The sequence below is a fragment of the Coffea arabica genome, chromosome 2e (assembly GCF_036785885.1).
Source record: "Coffea arabica cultivar ET-39 chromosome 2e, Coffea Arabica ET-39 HiFi, whole genome shotgun sequence".
NCBI classification, from domain to species: domain Eukaryota; kingdom Viridiplantae; phylum Streptophyta; class Magnoliopsida; order Gentianales; family Rubiaceae; genus Coffea; species Coffea arabica.
Window position 1 is genome coordinate 25,349,244 of NC_092313.1, and position 15,123 is coordinate 25,364,366.

General features: G+C 35.9%; 1 protein-coding gene across 1 annotated transcript; it reads right to left on the minus strand.

Moving 5' to 3' along the window:
- Positions 1 to 371: 371 nt before the first annotated feature.
- Positions 372 to 13,250, minus strand: LOC113728818 (probable receptor-like protein kinase At2g42960). Its single transcript, XM_027253179.2, has 8 exons — positions 12,610 to 13,250; positions 12,406 to 12,510; positions 12,100 to 12,222; positions 11,826 to 12,028; positions 11,571 to 11,688; positions 10,751 to 10,969; positions 1,010 to 1,037; positions 372 to 923 (listed from the first exon to the last, which is right to left on the minus strand). The coding sequence occupies exons 1-8, from the start codon at positions 13,248 to 13,250 to the stop codon at positions 510 to 512; spliced, it is 1,851 nt and encodes a 616-aa protein (XP_027108980.2). The 3' UTR covers positions 372 to 509.
- Between the last annotated feature and the right edge of the window lie 1,873 nt (positions 13,251 to 15,123).

The following is a 15,123-nucleotide window of genomic DNA, read 5'->3' on the forward strand; positions in this document are numbered from 1 at the left end:
GGAGTTATTGCAAGTTCTTCTAGACAGATCTTCGACAAAGTCTTCTATTTCTTCGTTGAGTGTTCCGTGTGTTGGAGAAGTTCTTAAGGTGGCTGCTCTTGTTTATAAATCTGCATTGACCACAGAACATGTTGCCGCACGGATGCAGATCACACATCCCCATTTCATATAAAATAAGAAGTGAGTTTTAGAAGACCCAAAAAAATGAAAAAAAAAGGAAGAAGGAAACTGTGAAAAAAAAAAAAAATTGACCAAAAAGTAATCATTTGAAGAGTAAAATAATTTTTTTTTTTTTTTTTAACTCATAACTCCGAGCACCGTCTCGTTATCAATTTTTGCACTAGCGGAACCAAATCATTTGTCAACTGTAATGTCAGCTCAAACGCTCGAACTATTATAGAAATCAGTAGGAAAAGACGGATAAACACTGACTGCAAATATTACAAGAAACTAATCTGACAAAGTTTGTCTATCAGATTATTTTTACAATTTACAACATCTACGACAATCTAAAGCTCTTCTCTCAAATAACCAGGACCAGGATTGAATGGATCGGACTCCAAGTATGCTTCTGGACGAGACGTCCCAGCATCATTCATTCGATTGCTCAGTACATGAAGGATAGCCTTCTTTGCACCATATTCATCCCGGTTGTTTTCAACATACATTTTCGCCTCAGCTGCCACCTCATTCACAAAATCAAATCGGTTATCCTCAGATAATAGTAGTCTATGGATATCCATGGTCAGGAGCTTCCCCCCGTCTCTTATCTTCCTGACCTGTTCTTCAAGGAAAGGAACTCTTTCCAATTTGGGTTCCAGAAACTCATCCTTCTTTGTCAATTTTCTTCGCCTCCACACCCGCCTACGCCCAGGACCATCACTTTTCGAGCTGGAAATCCGCTGGGACCTAATTTCGAGGTTCCACCGGCATGGATTAACTTGAGCTTGGAGATCAATTCTAGGGGGTGGATACTGGCGCAGCGATGAAGAAAGACGATAAGGCAGCCATTGCCATTTATTCTCCTTCTTCTTCTTCTTTACAAAGAGTAAAATAATTACCTCTGAAGTAAAGATTTTCACTAAAACATCTGAAACCATAGAAAAATGTTGAAACCTCCATTGAAATCACCTTCACTTCCTTTTCAATGCTCATTATCTTCTTTCTCCTTAAAAAAATGCAGCCATCTCTCCAAGTCCAGAATTAATCTAATAAAACATACAATAGCAGAAAAAAGCAAAAAACAACCTCAGTCTTCAAGATGTGCAAATTTTGTGGATCTAGGCAATGAGAAAATGAAATAAAATATTAATAGAACATGATTTCTTTTGGGATGATGTCTTTGGCAGCATCCAGTTGAAGATCGGTCAATTGGCAAATCAGCAACATGCATGCCTTGTAGGCGAGCTTTTTCCCATGCTAACACTACTCTCAGTCCACTGGCTAATTAAGTCCCACTACAATTAATTCTGTCCAACATGTTAACATATTTAATATCAAACAATCATTAGATGGTCCTTTAATCACTACAACTGCACACATATCCACCAATAAAACTCAAAAGAAAAATCCATTTAAAATAATTGCATGATGCATGCTAGAAAGCCTACTATTGTCAACTATTTCTTCAAGTAATTAAAAGAGTATAAAATTTAAAAATGTTAGTATCAACTTTTACATATTAGTTTTTATTGTCGATAGCAAGCATAAGAGTTTTCTACTCTTGCAACATGTTCAAAATTTGGTATTTGAATAAAACAGAATGTTGAAAAAAGGACTCATTAGAATATTGCACCTATACAATTGATCTTAGTACTCTTTAGTATAGCAAAACAAAATCAAGAAAAATTTTCAATATTTGGACCTGCAATATCGCAAACAAATATACAAATTAGATAACAAAAGCACCCAAAAAAAAATCTTTTACAGACCACTGTATCACCACACCGGGCCAAAATAAAATAACCGTAATCCTCTATGCCACCTTCTCTTTTCTTTACCAAACATAATCACACTAGTAATAGTTCACATGCTTTGCACATGATTGTAATATCTTAAAATACCTTTTTCCTTAGATATCTAAAAAAATTTTATGAAATTTTGATCATCAACATCATAATATAGTATTTTTATGTTATTTATTTTTTTAAGCTAGTTACTTTTAAAAATTTTATTAAATGAAAAGAGACAAAAAACATTCCAATATAGTTGAGATATCCCTTAGGATTGAATTTGAAATCATGAACCAAATATATACTTTTTGATTTATAGCTTAAACTCTAACATATCAAATATTGATAATATCAAGTTTTACCCAAATTATTTTATATTCATGATTCTATTGCATATAAACCACAATCATCACAATTTTTTACAAACAAAGTATATAATTAAGTTAGAAAAATAAACATAAATGTAATTTGAATTCTTTGTATTATGTTAATTCTATTTTTGTCAATAATGGAGTATAGATGATCCACCATGTAAAGTTTTTTTGGCTTGTATATTCTAACAATTGAAATATTATAGATAGAGATAGTTGGAGTTTTTCTATTTTCCTTTTCTTTTATTCATATTTTTATCACAATCCAATGCGAAGCAAAAGCAACAAGGCTACTTTTTTCATATGAGCACAATATTTTTGGTTTTAGTATTAGTTTTTTTTATGATCATAGAATTGGAATGAGACTTGTGGCTAATTAACAATTTTAATATTAATTTTTTGTATATTACAGTGTTTTATTTTTTAATTACCAACTTTTAATCCATAACTGCTATCATAATTATTAATTATTGGAATGCACTAAATCTGTCTAATTACAATTATCACAACAAATGAAATTTACTTAATTTTAAAGTTTTTTATTTCATAACCGCTTCCATTATTCACTAATATTGCAATACAGTAAATATATATAATCAATAGAAAAATAATGGTATTTTGGACATCACCAAAAATAATTTAAATATCATTTTCAGTTTATCATTCTTCATTTTAAATTTACTCTTATTATAATTCTTATTTTATCATTGGAGATGGCTTTTGACTTGATGGATGGATTTGGTTTGTTCAAACAAATACAAATGAAGCATTACGACATCGACTGAAGATGCGCGACCTGGTGCTGTTGCAGTCCAAGGAGCTTCCACATCTGGAATGGAGAAATCTGTTGGACCTGATCGGATAGCTGAGAAACAGAATACAATTCCTCCACAAGATGATAAGCTCAACTGCATTACTGCCCAAGCTCAAGCTGCCGAAGCTTCCGCTGCTGATGCAAATGGACAGTCGGTGGTTGATGATGACAGGGAGGGATCATTGCACAACGTTCAAACGACAATTGCAGGCCAAGACCATGCACATAATTGTGAAGGGTCCCATAATCTAGTGGAGCAAATCTTGGGAGATGTTCAACAGCAAATGGCCGACACTACCACATTGATTATTCATAATGCCGACAATCATAGTTGGAACAAAGGTGAAGGGTCCCAACCTGTTGAGGAGAAGCACTTGGGAGGTGAACATCTTCAACAGTCCGACACCACTGAGCTTGAAACTCTTTATGTCGACTTGTGTGGGGTCGAGGAGGAAGATTCCAAATCCGATGCGGTTGATGAAGCAGCTTTGCCAACTACAGCAGGGAATTTATCTCCAAGATTAGTTGAAACAAGTGAGAGGTCAGTGGAGCCATCAATTAACACTTTAAACATTGACCAATCTATAGCTATGGAGAGGGATTGCCGACAAGAAAAGGTTAAAGGTGTGCGAGCTTACTTCCCATCCGACAGACAGCTACGTTCGACAACATCATCCCATAACTCATTCCAGGTTTTTTCTCATGATTAGTGGAATATTTTGGAATATTAGAGGGGTAGCTAAGGCCCCTAATCTACGAAGATTGATTAAATTAGTTCGTACTCACCATGTTCAGTTTGTCGTGATTTGTGAACCAAAGTTAGACGAGTCCAAAATTGAGTCCATTCGTCTACAATTATTATTTGATCATACCTTTGTTAATAACTCGGGTGATATTTGGGTATTCTATAGTAGTCCTTTTATGTGTTCCATTGTGGGTAGATCGGAGCAGCATATTTCTATACATGTCCAAAGCCAATTGCTTTCTTCTCCAATCGTCATGTCTTTTGTTCATGCTAAATGCTCAGTGCAGGAGCGCCGTGTCTTATGGTATACCTTATTAAATGATAAGCCAATTTCTCTTCCTTGGTGCATTGGGGGTGATTTTAATGTTATATTAGCACCTCATGAAAAACGAGGGGGACGTCCATTTGCTATAGCGGAGGGGATGGAATTCATGTCTTTTATGGAAGAGGCCAGAGTTTTTGACGTAGGATTTTCAGGAGCTAGCTTCACATGGTCTAACAATCGGAGAGGAAGAGCTCGGGTTTCAAAGAGGTTGGATAGGTTTTTAGTCAATGGGGCTTGTTTGGATCTCTCAAACGCAATTTCTGTGCTTCACCTAGCAAGACATCCTTCAGATCATGCACCGTTGAAAATTTCATTTAAGGAGAGATCAGATCATACGCCACGGCCTTTCAGATTTTTGAACGTCTGGACAACCAAATCTGAACTCTTGGAGGTAATTCGATATGCTTGGAATCAAGATGTGTCTGGTCCTCCATTGCGTGTTTTGAGCTCTAAACTTTTGGCAACGAGGAGGGCTATTCAAACTTGGAACAAGCAACACTTTGGGAATGTATTTGATGCTGTTCGTTCTGCGGAAATGGGGGTTCAACGCGCAGAGGAAGCTATGGATCAATATGCATCGGAGGAATGTCAGGTTGAGCTTAGCAAGGCTCAGGCGGAGTTGCGACATGCATTGTCAATTGAAGAACAATTTTGGAGCCAAAAAGCCAGGGTCAAATGGCTTAAACACGGAGATCGTAATTCAAGGTATTTTCATGCGGTAGTAAGACAGAGACGGGCTCAAGGAATGATTCACCGCATCAAAAAGTCAAACGGTGTTTGGGTGGACAAGAATGATGATATAGCAACTGAGGCAATAACATATTTTTCTGACTTATTCACGTGTTCTTTAGAGTCATCTTCCGATTTGCGGTACCTAATTCCATCCATAATCTCGGAAGAGGACAACGAAAAATTGGAAGAGGTTCCTTCGATTGAAGAAGTCTATCGAGTCGTGAGATCAATGGATGGGGACAGTGCTGCGGGCCCAGATGGTTTCACAGGTAAATTTTTTACATTTGCCTGGGAAGTTGTCGCCCAAGATGTATATAATGCAATACTCAGTTTTTTCTGTGGGGCAGAGTTGCCGCGATTCATCACATCTACCTCCATTGTGTTAATTCCGAAGATGCCAAATCCTCAGGATTTTTCTCAATATAGGCCCATCAGTCTGTGTAACTTCTTCAACAAATTATTATCCAGGATCTTAGCTGATAGAATTGCTTATGTTCTGCCCAAAATTATTTCACCCCAGCAGACAGGCTTTGTGAAGAGGCGCAATATAACAGATAATTTTCTGCTAGCTCAGGAGATAGTTTCGGGTATTGGGAAAAAAAATAGAGGAGGCAATGTGGTAATGAAGCTTGACATGTCTAAGGCTTATGACCGGGTGGCATGGGATCATATTATTGATGTTCTCAGGAGGTTTGGCTTCGGAGAAATATTTATTGATTTAGTATGGCGATTGATCTCTAATGTCTGGTTTTCGGTCATTTTAAATGGGGCATCTCATGGTTTTTTTAAATCTACGAGAGGCCTCCGTCAGGGTGATCCTTTATCGCCTGCTTTATTCATTATAGGGGCTGAGGTGTTATCTAGAGGACTGAATAACCTTGCCATGCAATCGGGTTTTGTGGGATTCAAAGTCCCGTATGCATGTCCTACTATAACTCATTTGGCGTTTGCGGATGATGTTCTCATATTTGCAAACGGATCCTCTTATTCTCTAAAGGTTATCATGCAGGTGCTAGAGGCTTATCAAAGGTGTTCGGGTCAGCTAATAAATGTGCTAAAAACTTGTTACCTGGTTCATCCATCTTTACCACCGGCAAGACGAAGGGTGATTGAACGTATCACCAAGTTTACCTGGCAACCATTTCCAATTCGGTATTTGGGTTGCCCCCTTTACTTTGGGAGATGCAAATCATCATATTTTGGAGAAGCGTGTCAGTCTATTCTAGGGAGAATTATATCATGGAAATCAAGGATGCTTTCCTTTGGAGGTAAGATAGTTCTAATCAAACATGTCTTGGCATCGATGCCAGTACATCTGATGTCGGCTGCGGTTATCCCGAGTAAGGTATTTAGAACTATAGAAAAGGCTTTCTCGACCTTCATATGGAGCTCTTCACCCGAGGATTCGAAATTTCACTGGATACGTTGGTCCCATATGTGCTATCCAATAGATGAGGGAGGAGTTGGATTTCGGAAGCTACAAGACATCTATACAGCTTTCTCATTCAAACTTTGGTGGAATTTTAGAAAGGGTTTGTCATTGTGGGCTGAATTTATGAAAGCAAAATATTGTAGACACCTTCATCCTTGTCAGGTAGAAATCAAGGCAATGGACTCCGCACTCTGGCGCAGGATGGTCAATGTGAGTCGACAAGTGGAATTCTCTATGCTATGGATTGCAAAAGACGGCGCTTGTCATTTTTGGTACGACAATTGGTTGGGGGTGGTGCTTTGTTCCACCAAGCGACCGTTGTCCCACATTTGTCTTTTGCTAATTTCATCATCAATGGACACTGGGATGTGAATTTGTTATATCAGATAATGCCGAGGGAAATGGTGCCCTCTATTTTAGAGCACCCGATTCCAGAAGAAGGGGGTGAATCTGAAGTCATTTGGACGCTCACAACATCTGGAAACTTCTCTATAGCTTCGGCATTTCGGGATATTAGGCAGGCCCGCAACAAGTCTATGGTCTTTAATACAATTTGGCATTCTCAGCTCCCTTTCAAAGTTTCATTCTTCATGTTACGATTGTTGCTGGGGAGACTGCCGGTTCCAGATCGGTTATGTAAACTTGGTTTACATTTACCCTCAAAGTGTTTTTGCTGTGCTTCGGCATCTGAGGAATCAATTGAACATTTATTTTCTACTGGCCATATAGCGTCGACAGTTTGGCACTATTTTGGAGCTTCATGTGGTTTGTCCTTTCCAGGGTCATCTTTGAGGCCCCGTATAGTTGGTTGGTGGCTCAACTCATATGATTCTGAAATGCAACGATTTATTGGGCACATTCTACCCAGCATTGTCTGTTGGCAGATTTGGAAAGCAAGGAATAAAGCAATGTTTGAGGATGTTCAGATGAGGCCGCTTGCCATTTGTCGTGCCATTTTCTCGGAAATCCAGACCATGGTGGGAATTCATTTCAAACAAGTGTTCAGAGTACAGTCATTTCATCATTTGTATGATTGGTCGTATTCTTCTCATACTGAGGTTACATACAAACTTGTTCGCTGGGAAGCAAAGGAATCCGATCGGTTCATATTAAATACGGATGGCTGTTCTAAGGGCAATCCAGGAGTGAGTGGAGGCGGTGGGGTTCTTCGGGATTCAAATGGCATACCTTTGATTGGTTTTTCGGCATATCTTGGGGAAACTACAAGTCTATGTGCAGAGGTTCGGGCACTCCTTATTGGTCTTCAAACTTGTGTACATAGGGGTTTTCAAAATCTCTATGTTCAATCGGATTCTTTATTATTAGTTGGAATTCTTCAGAATCGCATTCAATGCCCCTGGAAGATTCGACGAGAGATTAGGCAGATTTGGCAGTTGGTGAAAGATCCTGATCGTTTTTCGCATTGCTATAGGGAAGCTAACAAAGTTGCTGATGTGTTGTCCAATGTGGGCGTATTTCATCCAGAGCATCAAGTCAAGCTTTACGAGGCCTTTAATTCGTTCCCAACTATGGCTCGTGGGGCCATTCGACTTGATAGATTAGGAATGCCTTCAATTCGGAAAAGTAAGCGTATGAAGGGCTGAGAACAAAGGACAACTGGAGCTAATATGCGGTTGAATGAGACATGGAGGTTTTGTGTTTGATTTATTACCTTTTCAGTCGATTGCTGTACTTCGAATTGGTCTTTCTCAGTGTGTAAAATTTGCTCCTATCTATAAAATAAAATAATTTTTTAAAAAAAAAAAAAAATGAAGCATTACTATATTATTGTCAATAACACTATTTGTCTTTTCCTGAATATTTGTGATTTGGATATTGTCTTTGATATTATTTGAATTGTATTCTTACTTTTTAATTCATTTGCTATTTACTTTATGTCATTTTATAAATGGTTTTTAATTTTTTCAGTTTTTTTTTTGTTTTGATCAGTTGCTAACTTGCTATTAATGATAATAGTGATTTGAGTGGTGCTATTTCAGATTTCTTTTTTTTTTCAATTTAATATTGCTATTTTAGTTATAAAGATGCCATCATTTTTTGTACATTGAAATTCCATTGAATGCAACATGAAAAATTTTTCATATTGGTAAAAAATGCATAATTGTTAAATTTACTTGTGATATTTGTATGAAAATATACAGATGACTAAAGGTTCTCTTATCGTTGTATGTCTATCCATTTTTTAGAGAGTATCTACTTTTTATTGTTTTACAATCTCAACTAATGACTAATGAGAAATTTTTCATACTTCAATTAAAAATTTTTGATATGGAGTCCAAGGGTACGTAAATAGTTTTTAATGAAAAATTTTTAATTATAATTACCAATACTACTAAAATGTAATCAATTGGAGAGTTTTTTTTTTAATTAGTGCCACATTAAAATACAATAATTCTAATTAAAAGACATGAGATAATTTAGGGATAACAAAAACTAAGATAAATATGTGCTTACACTTACACTCCCTAATACTAACATTCATACTTTTTATATAGTATTGTAAAATTTACTTGTGATATTTGTATGAAGATATATAGATGAATAAGGTTCTCTTGTCCTTGTATATTTCTCCATTTTTTAGAGAATATCTATTTTTTGAAATTAACTTTTTTTTTTTACAATCTCAACTAATGACTAATGAGAAATTTTTCATGCTTCAATTAAGAAATTTTGATAAGTATAATAATTGGAGATAGAGTCCAAGGGTAGGTAAATAGTTTTTAATGAGCTATTTTAAATTATAATTACTAATACTATTAAAATGTAATCAATTGGAGTGTTTTATTTCTTTTAATTAGTGTCACATTAAAATGTAATAATTCTAATTAAAAGACATGAGGTTAATTTAGGAATAACAAAAACTAAGATAAAAAAGTGCTTACACTTGCACTCCCTATTACCAACATTCATACTTTTTATATAGTAATGATAATGATGATAATGATAATGATAAACAACAGAACAATAAAACAAAATAAAAACTTATTGATATTTAATCTATAACTACAAAGAAAAAAATAAAAATTAAGAGCAAGTTGGCGAATGCAAAAACCAACAAAAAATTTAAAAAAGAAAAAAAAAAACCCTAACATCAGATGAGGTCCTTATGCACCAGTTATCTCTTGCAGGGGACCGTTTTTCCGCTCTGAAGAAAAAATTCAAGGAAGGCAAAAAAAAATAAAATAGGTGTCATAGAAGTAGGAAAAACCATAAACTTTTGTGGACAACCAGAAGAGTGTTATAGTTCCAAATATAGTTCTAGTTACTATATACCTTGACTATCCGCAAATAGTGTTATATTTCCAATGTCCCTCTGCAGAAGAGTCCTAATAAGCTTTTCCAAGCCCTTGGCTGTGTTCAAAAAATGAAAGAGTGAGCAGAGAGGGATGTACGTGAGTCGAGCTGCTTCCGAGTAGCTCACGAGTAGCTCGGTCAATGACTTGACTTAAACTCGATCAAACCGAGTCTCGAGCTACTCGAATATACATTCGAGTCGAGTTCGAGCCAGGATTTTGCAGCTTGTGGCTCGACGAGTAGCTTGTCGAGTCGGATATATTTAAATAATATATATATAATTTAAATAATATATATGTATTATAATTTATATTTTCCGAGCTGAGTCAAAAAGTTTGATTACTCGACTTGATAAGACTTGACTAAAAGTCGAACCTTATCGAGTCGAGTCTCGAGTTTAAAAGAATTTCCTCGAGTTAAACCTCGAGTTGCGATTTTTAGACTCGATCGAGCTCGAGCCGACCTCAAGTATAGTTATATATAGGTTGAGTTGAGTTCGAGTATAGCAGTACTCGAGCTCGACTTGGCTCGAGTACATCCAGGTTCGGTACAAGTTGAAAACAGCATATGCAGTCAACTAAATCCTGGGTCATAATTTACATTACCAAAGTACCCAGCCTAATAGCCTGTATATTTGTTTTGTGGATCCATGATAGGTTTTAATATATTCAGACACCCAATCAAAATCAACTGTGCAGCAACGAGCAAGTAACCAATAACACCAATCATCTCAAAATTCATCAAGGGACAAAGACCACAGTTAACTAAACCATCATGTCCGTGGGCTTCTTGTGTTTACTGCTTGCTAAACATGTACGGTCCATGCATGCTTTAAGAAAATGATTCTCAGGATCAATAAATCCTAGCCAACAGTCACCTACTTTGAGGATCTAAACTATGTAATATGCAAGCTATTGTTTCTCCATCCAATACGAACGCTTCATACCTACTAGCATCTAAAATGACCTCCCACAAAAAGAAGAATTAATATGTTTAAAACTGACTATACAGCAAAGGATATCCAAAAGAAAAACAGATTCAGCTTTTGAAAGTTCAAACCAGACCCCTTTCGTGATACTGGATACTCTTCTGATTCAAGAATGCGAGCAACTTGACTCATAATGGGTATCTTTTCAGCATCAGGATCAACACATATTAAAGCGGCCAAAAGAGCTCGTTTGAGGGCTGTTGTAGGTGGCTTGGTCTCAATTGTGAGGTCAACAACTTCCTCAAAGCATCTGCTCCCGACCATCACCTTGAGCCAGTCAACTAAGTTCACATGAAACGAAAAAAAAAAAAAAAAAAGAACAAAAATCATAGGTGTAACTAATAGAAATGCAAGATTCACTCTAGTTGAACCCACAATACATGTCAAGAAAGTTATGGATACAAGCATGGTAGAGCTTCCAAGAAGGATAGTCCTTCCTAAAAAATCAAGCCTAGAGTAGCTTGAACCATGAATAGAAAGAATAATGTCCTCGGAGTTGGTCAATTTCAAACAGCAAATGACTGGAAATCAAGATAGTAAAGATACGAATCTTTTTCATAATGCTGAGAAAATCTTCTATACTCAGAACCAATCATCATGATGTGTATTTCCAAACTTCTATATCAAACTTGGATACTGTAGGTTCAAGAAAACATTGGAAAAGAGAGGAAGGGAAAGTAGATAAAGTACAGATTGTGATTGATTGTGGCTCAAGATTGCGAATTAGAGTTTCATATGATTCATGACAATTTTTATCTGAATCAAAACAGTTTTAATTTTAAACAATCCAGTTTACTCCTTAGTAAAAGCATGCCACTTCTTCAGCCAAAACTTTTGATATTTATAGACAAACATGTGTATATATGTTCCAACATTGCTATCTATGATACCTCAGGTGCAAAAGGCGACCATAATCCACAGGATCTCTTCCGGTAATGGCTTCCAAAAGCACAACCCCAAAGCTATAAACATCACACTTCACGTTTAGGAGGCCACTATTTGCATATTCAGGTGCTACATATCTATATGGGTTAAAAAAGGGGGGAAACAGAGAATGTCAGAAAAAGAAGAGCCGAGTTTGGGTTAATTAGAGAGCTTGTAAACAGAAAGCAGTAAGGAAAAGGAGACTTCGTTCAATTGAGATCGGATACCTGATATAAATACCCATCCAAAGGTACCCATGACTTTGGTTGTAATGTGACTTTTTCCAGAACCGAGCAACTTAGCCAGACCAAAATTAGATAGTTTAGCATTGAAGTCATCATCAATGAGTATATTGCTTGACTTTATATCTCGATGCACCATTTTGGGCTCAATTGCCTCGTGCAAATATGCAAGAGTGCAAGAAGCATATCTCGTTTGAACTTAAAATGGAACCTAACAATAACTTCAAAGACAAGAAGAAGTTTATATAGATGGACTTACGCTTTTACAGTGCCTGCTAAAACTTTCATACTAGCCTCCCAAGTAAGATAACCATGATGGCTCAGGGCTCCACGAAGCCATTGTTCTAGATTTCCATTGTTTACATATTCATCTATCAACAACCTGAATTTTATAGGGAAGTCCAACAGAGGTAAGGTAAAGTTAGTTTGCTAAACAAAAAAACCTTTGAGGTTTAACTGCCTGATCGGTAAATTTTAAGGGTTCAAACAAAATGCTAATCTGCATCTCATTTAAATCTAATGAACAAATGAAAATATGATGAGACAGGTTTAAGCAGTAATGTACCTGTGAGTTCCTTCAATACAGTAACCCAGAAGTCGAACTAAATTTTTTTGGTGGACATGACCAATAGCCTCAACTTCAACCCTGAATTCCTTCTTTGCTTGCCCTCTGGACATTTAGAAACAAGAGAAAAGGCTCGTTGTCAATTATTTATCAGGTTCTGTAGAATACTTGAAGGACCTTATATAAACCCATCCGAGAACTTACATATTGTTGAGGATTTTTTTAACAGCAACAAGAAAGCCATTTATCAGTCGGCCACGATAAACAACTCCATATCCACCCTCACCAATAACATTTTCCTTGGAAAATCTGTTGGTTGCAACTTCAAGGTCCCTAAGCGTAAACCAATGACCCCAACCAAGGTGAGCAAACTCAGGAAGACCTGATAAAAGGGAAGAAACAGCCACTGGATGTGAATTATATATTGCTCCAGCACCTCCCTTTTCCCCTGACTCACATGCGACACCTTCTTTCTCCAAATTAGTAAAGGAATCATATTGACTGCTATTATCAGCACTCACGGCCTTTTCACTGCTAAGAAGCTTGTCTGAATCTTTATCACTAAACTTGTCCTGAAGGGTAAGGAAATCAATATCAGGAGCAGCATAATTTTTGGCAGAATATTGGTCAACCTTGATCTCTTTAATTTCCTTTGACACCTTGGGAATTTGGCTAATTTGAAGAGTAGCACTACCCCTTTTTGATCTTTTACGTGATAGACAAAATGGCAGAACCAAAACAATAAACACAAGGAACAAGCCCACAAAGATGGCTATTAAAACCCACACCTTAAGGTGAAAGATGTGAGTTTTCTTTGACAGTTCAAAGTTAAGGTCGGATGCCATTTTAAACAAATGAAAGCACCTGCAGAAAGAAAACCGAGACATCATGAAGAGAGTTTGCAGTGGTAACTAACCCATATAAATCGTGATGGCATTCTTGCTCTAGTTATTACTCACTTTTTAATTTAAAACGCAATTTACTTTAGCCGAATTTACATTGCCCTTCTATCTGCCAAGGTGTACATTGTCTTGCATCAGCAAGAAGAAAAAGAACAGTACTACATAAGAGAAATGGTTGAACAAAGGCAACCAATGAAGAGAAATTTCTAAGTTTGTGATGAATTTAAAAAAAATTCTACAAAAGGGGTGATTTTGTCATACCATTCCGTCCAGGGGTCCTCGCATTCGTGAAATGCGAGCTCAGCGAGCTCGCATTTCACGAATGCGAGGTTAGAGAAGAGCTCGCATTCGCGGAATGCGAGCTCCTCTTTATTTTTTTTTCTTTTTTTTATTATTTTTTGAGAGCTAGGGAATTATTTCCAGAAAGCTCGTAAATGTTTTTTTTAAAAATGTTGCAAATATTTAAAATTTTGCAAATAGCTCGCATTTGTTAAATGTGACCTCCAAAAATTGTATGTAACTTTTTTGTTAGATTTCGCATTTATAAGTATGACTTTCAGAAAATTAAATTCAAAAATGTTAGGAAAAATATTTAAAATGATATTTACGAGCTCCATAAAAAAAATAAAAGTAAATGTAAATATTGTTTGTTTTGTAGAATTTGCCTTTACTAAAATGGTGTCGGTAGTAAAATCTTATTTTAAAATCTCTACTAAAATCTTATTTTTCGGAGAAAGGTTAGAGAAATTTTGTTTAAAAATCTGTAATTAGCAGAGGAATAATGTTTTTTTTATTTTAAAACTTGCACGTGGCTAAAGTCATCAAATATGTGCTAAAACAAAATCAGATTAACAATAATCTTTTTAATATAATTTACTATACATGCATAATTCTTTTATAATAAAAAAAATTGGTAATTGTACGGTTGAAAATACGTTATTTTATTATAATACATTTAAATGGTGAAAAAAGTACACATACGTAGTTCTTTCTATTTCATAGATCAATGTTCTTTCTATTTTATAGATCAATGTAAAAATAGAATGAAATTGTTAACATGTAAGGTGTTGACTATTTGTTGTGAATAAAATATTAAGTGTTTTTCCTTTTGTATCAAATTAATTTTTTTGATCAAATTCTAATTTTCCTTTGTGATTAATGAATCGTATTTATTTGTTGACACCGATGAATATTAGTTATAAGAATATAATAGTTAATAGTCATTAATATATGTTACAATTTCAACTGTAATTTTAGAAATTTCATAACGCAATGTTATTTTAAAAAAATTATATAAGTTATTTTTATGAAGTGCATGTTATTTGTTTGGTAGTTGAAAAGGAAAAGGAAAAAATTAAAGCAAAGATCTAGCGATTAAATCTTGCGTGTTTTACCTAACTTACAATTATTTGGGCTGGATTACTATTTTGATTAAAAATATAAAGCGATAATGAAGACAAAGTTATACTGCAGCAAAAACCCTAAAACCCTAAGTGCTAAAGCCGTAAAACACTAAATCGTAAATCTTAGAAACCAAATCCTTGTAAACCCTAAAACATATACTTGCTGTAGAGAGAGACAGATCCGAGCCTCGGATCGGAAGGTTGAATATAAATCCGAGCTCGGATCATTAGGATCCGAGGACTTCCCTTGATGGATCCGAGGTCGGATCTTCTGTCCTCGAATACACTCCTACAGAAGTACAGACGAGGGATCGGATCTGTCCTAGCTCTGACGGATCCGGGCTCGGATCGGTTCCATTAAATTTCCGCTGTTTTCGCTTCTTTTGTTTTTCCTTCATTTTTGCTCCTAATTT

Coding starts and splice junctions, on each gene's coding strand:
- LOC113728818 (XM_027253179.2), bottom strand. CDS start 13,250: ATGGCATCCGACCTTAACTTTGAACTGTCAAAGAAAACTCACATCTTT. Junction 10,970..11,570: donor GATTATGGTCGCCTTTTGCA/CCTGAGGTATCA, acceptor TTTTTTTTCGTT/TCATGTGAACTTAGTTGACT. Junction 1,038..10,750: donor TATCCAGTATCACGAAAGGG/GTCTGGTTTGAA, acceptor CTCTTTGTAAAG/AAGAAGAAGAAGGAGAATAA.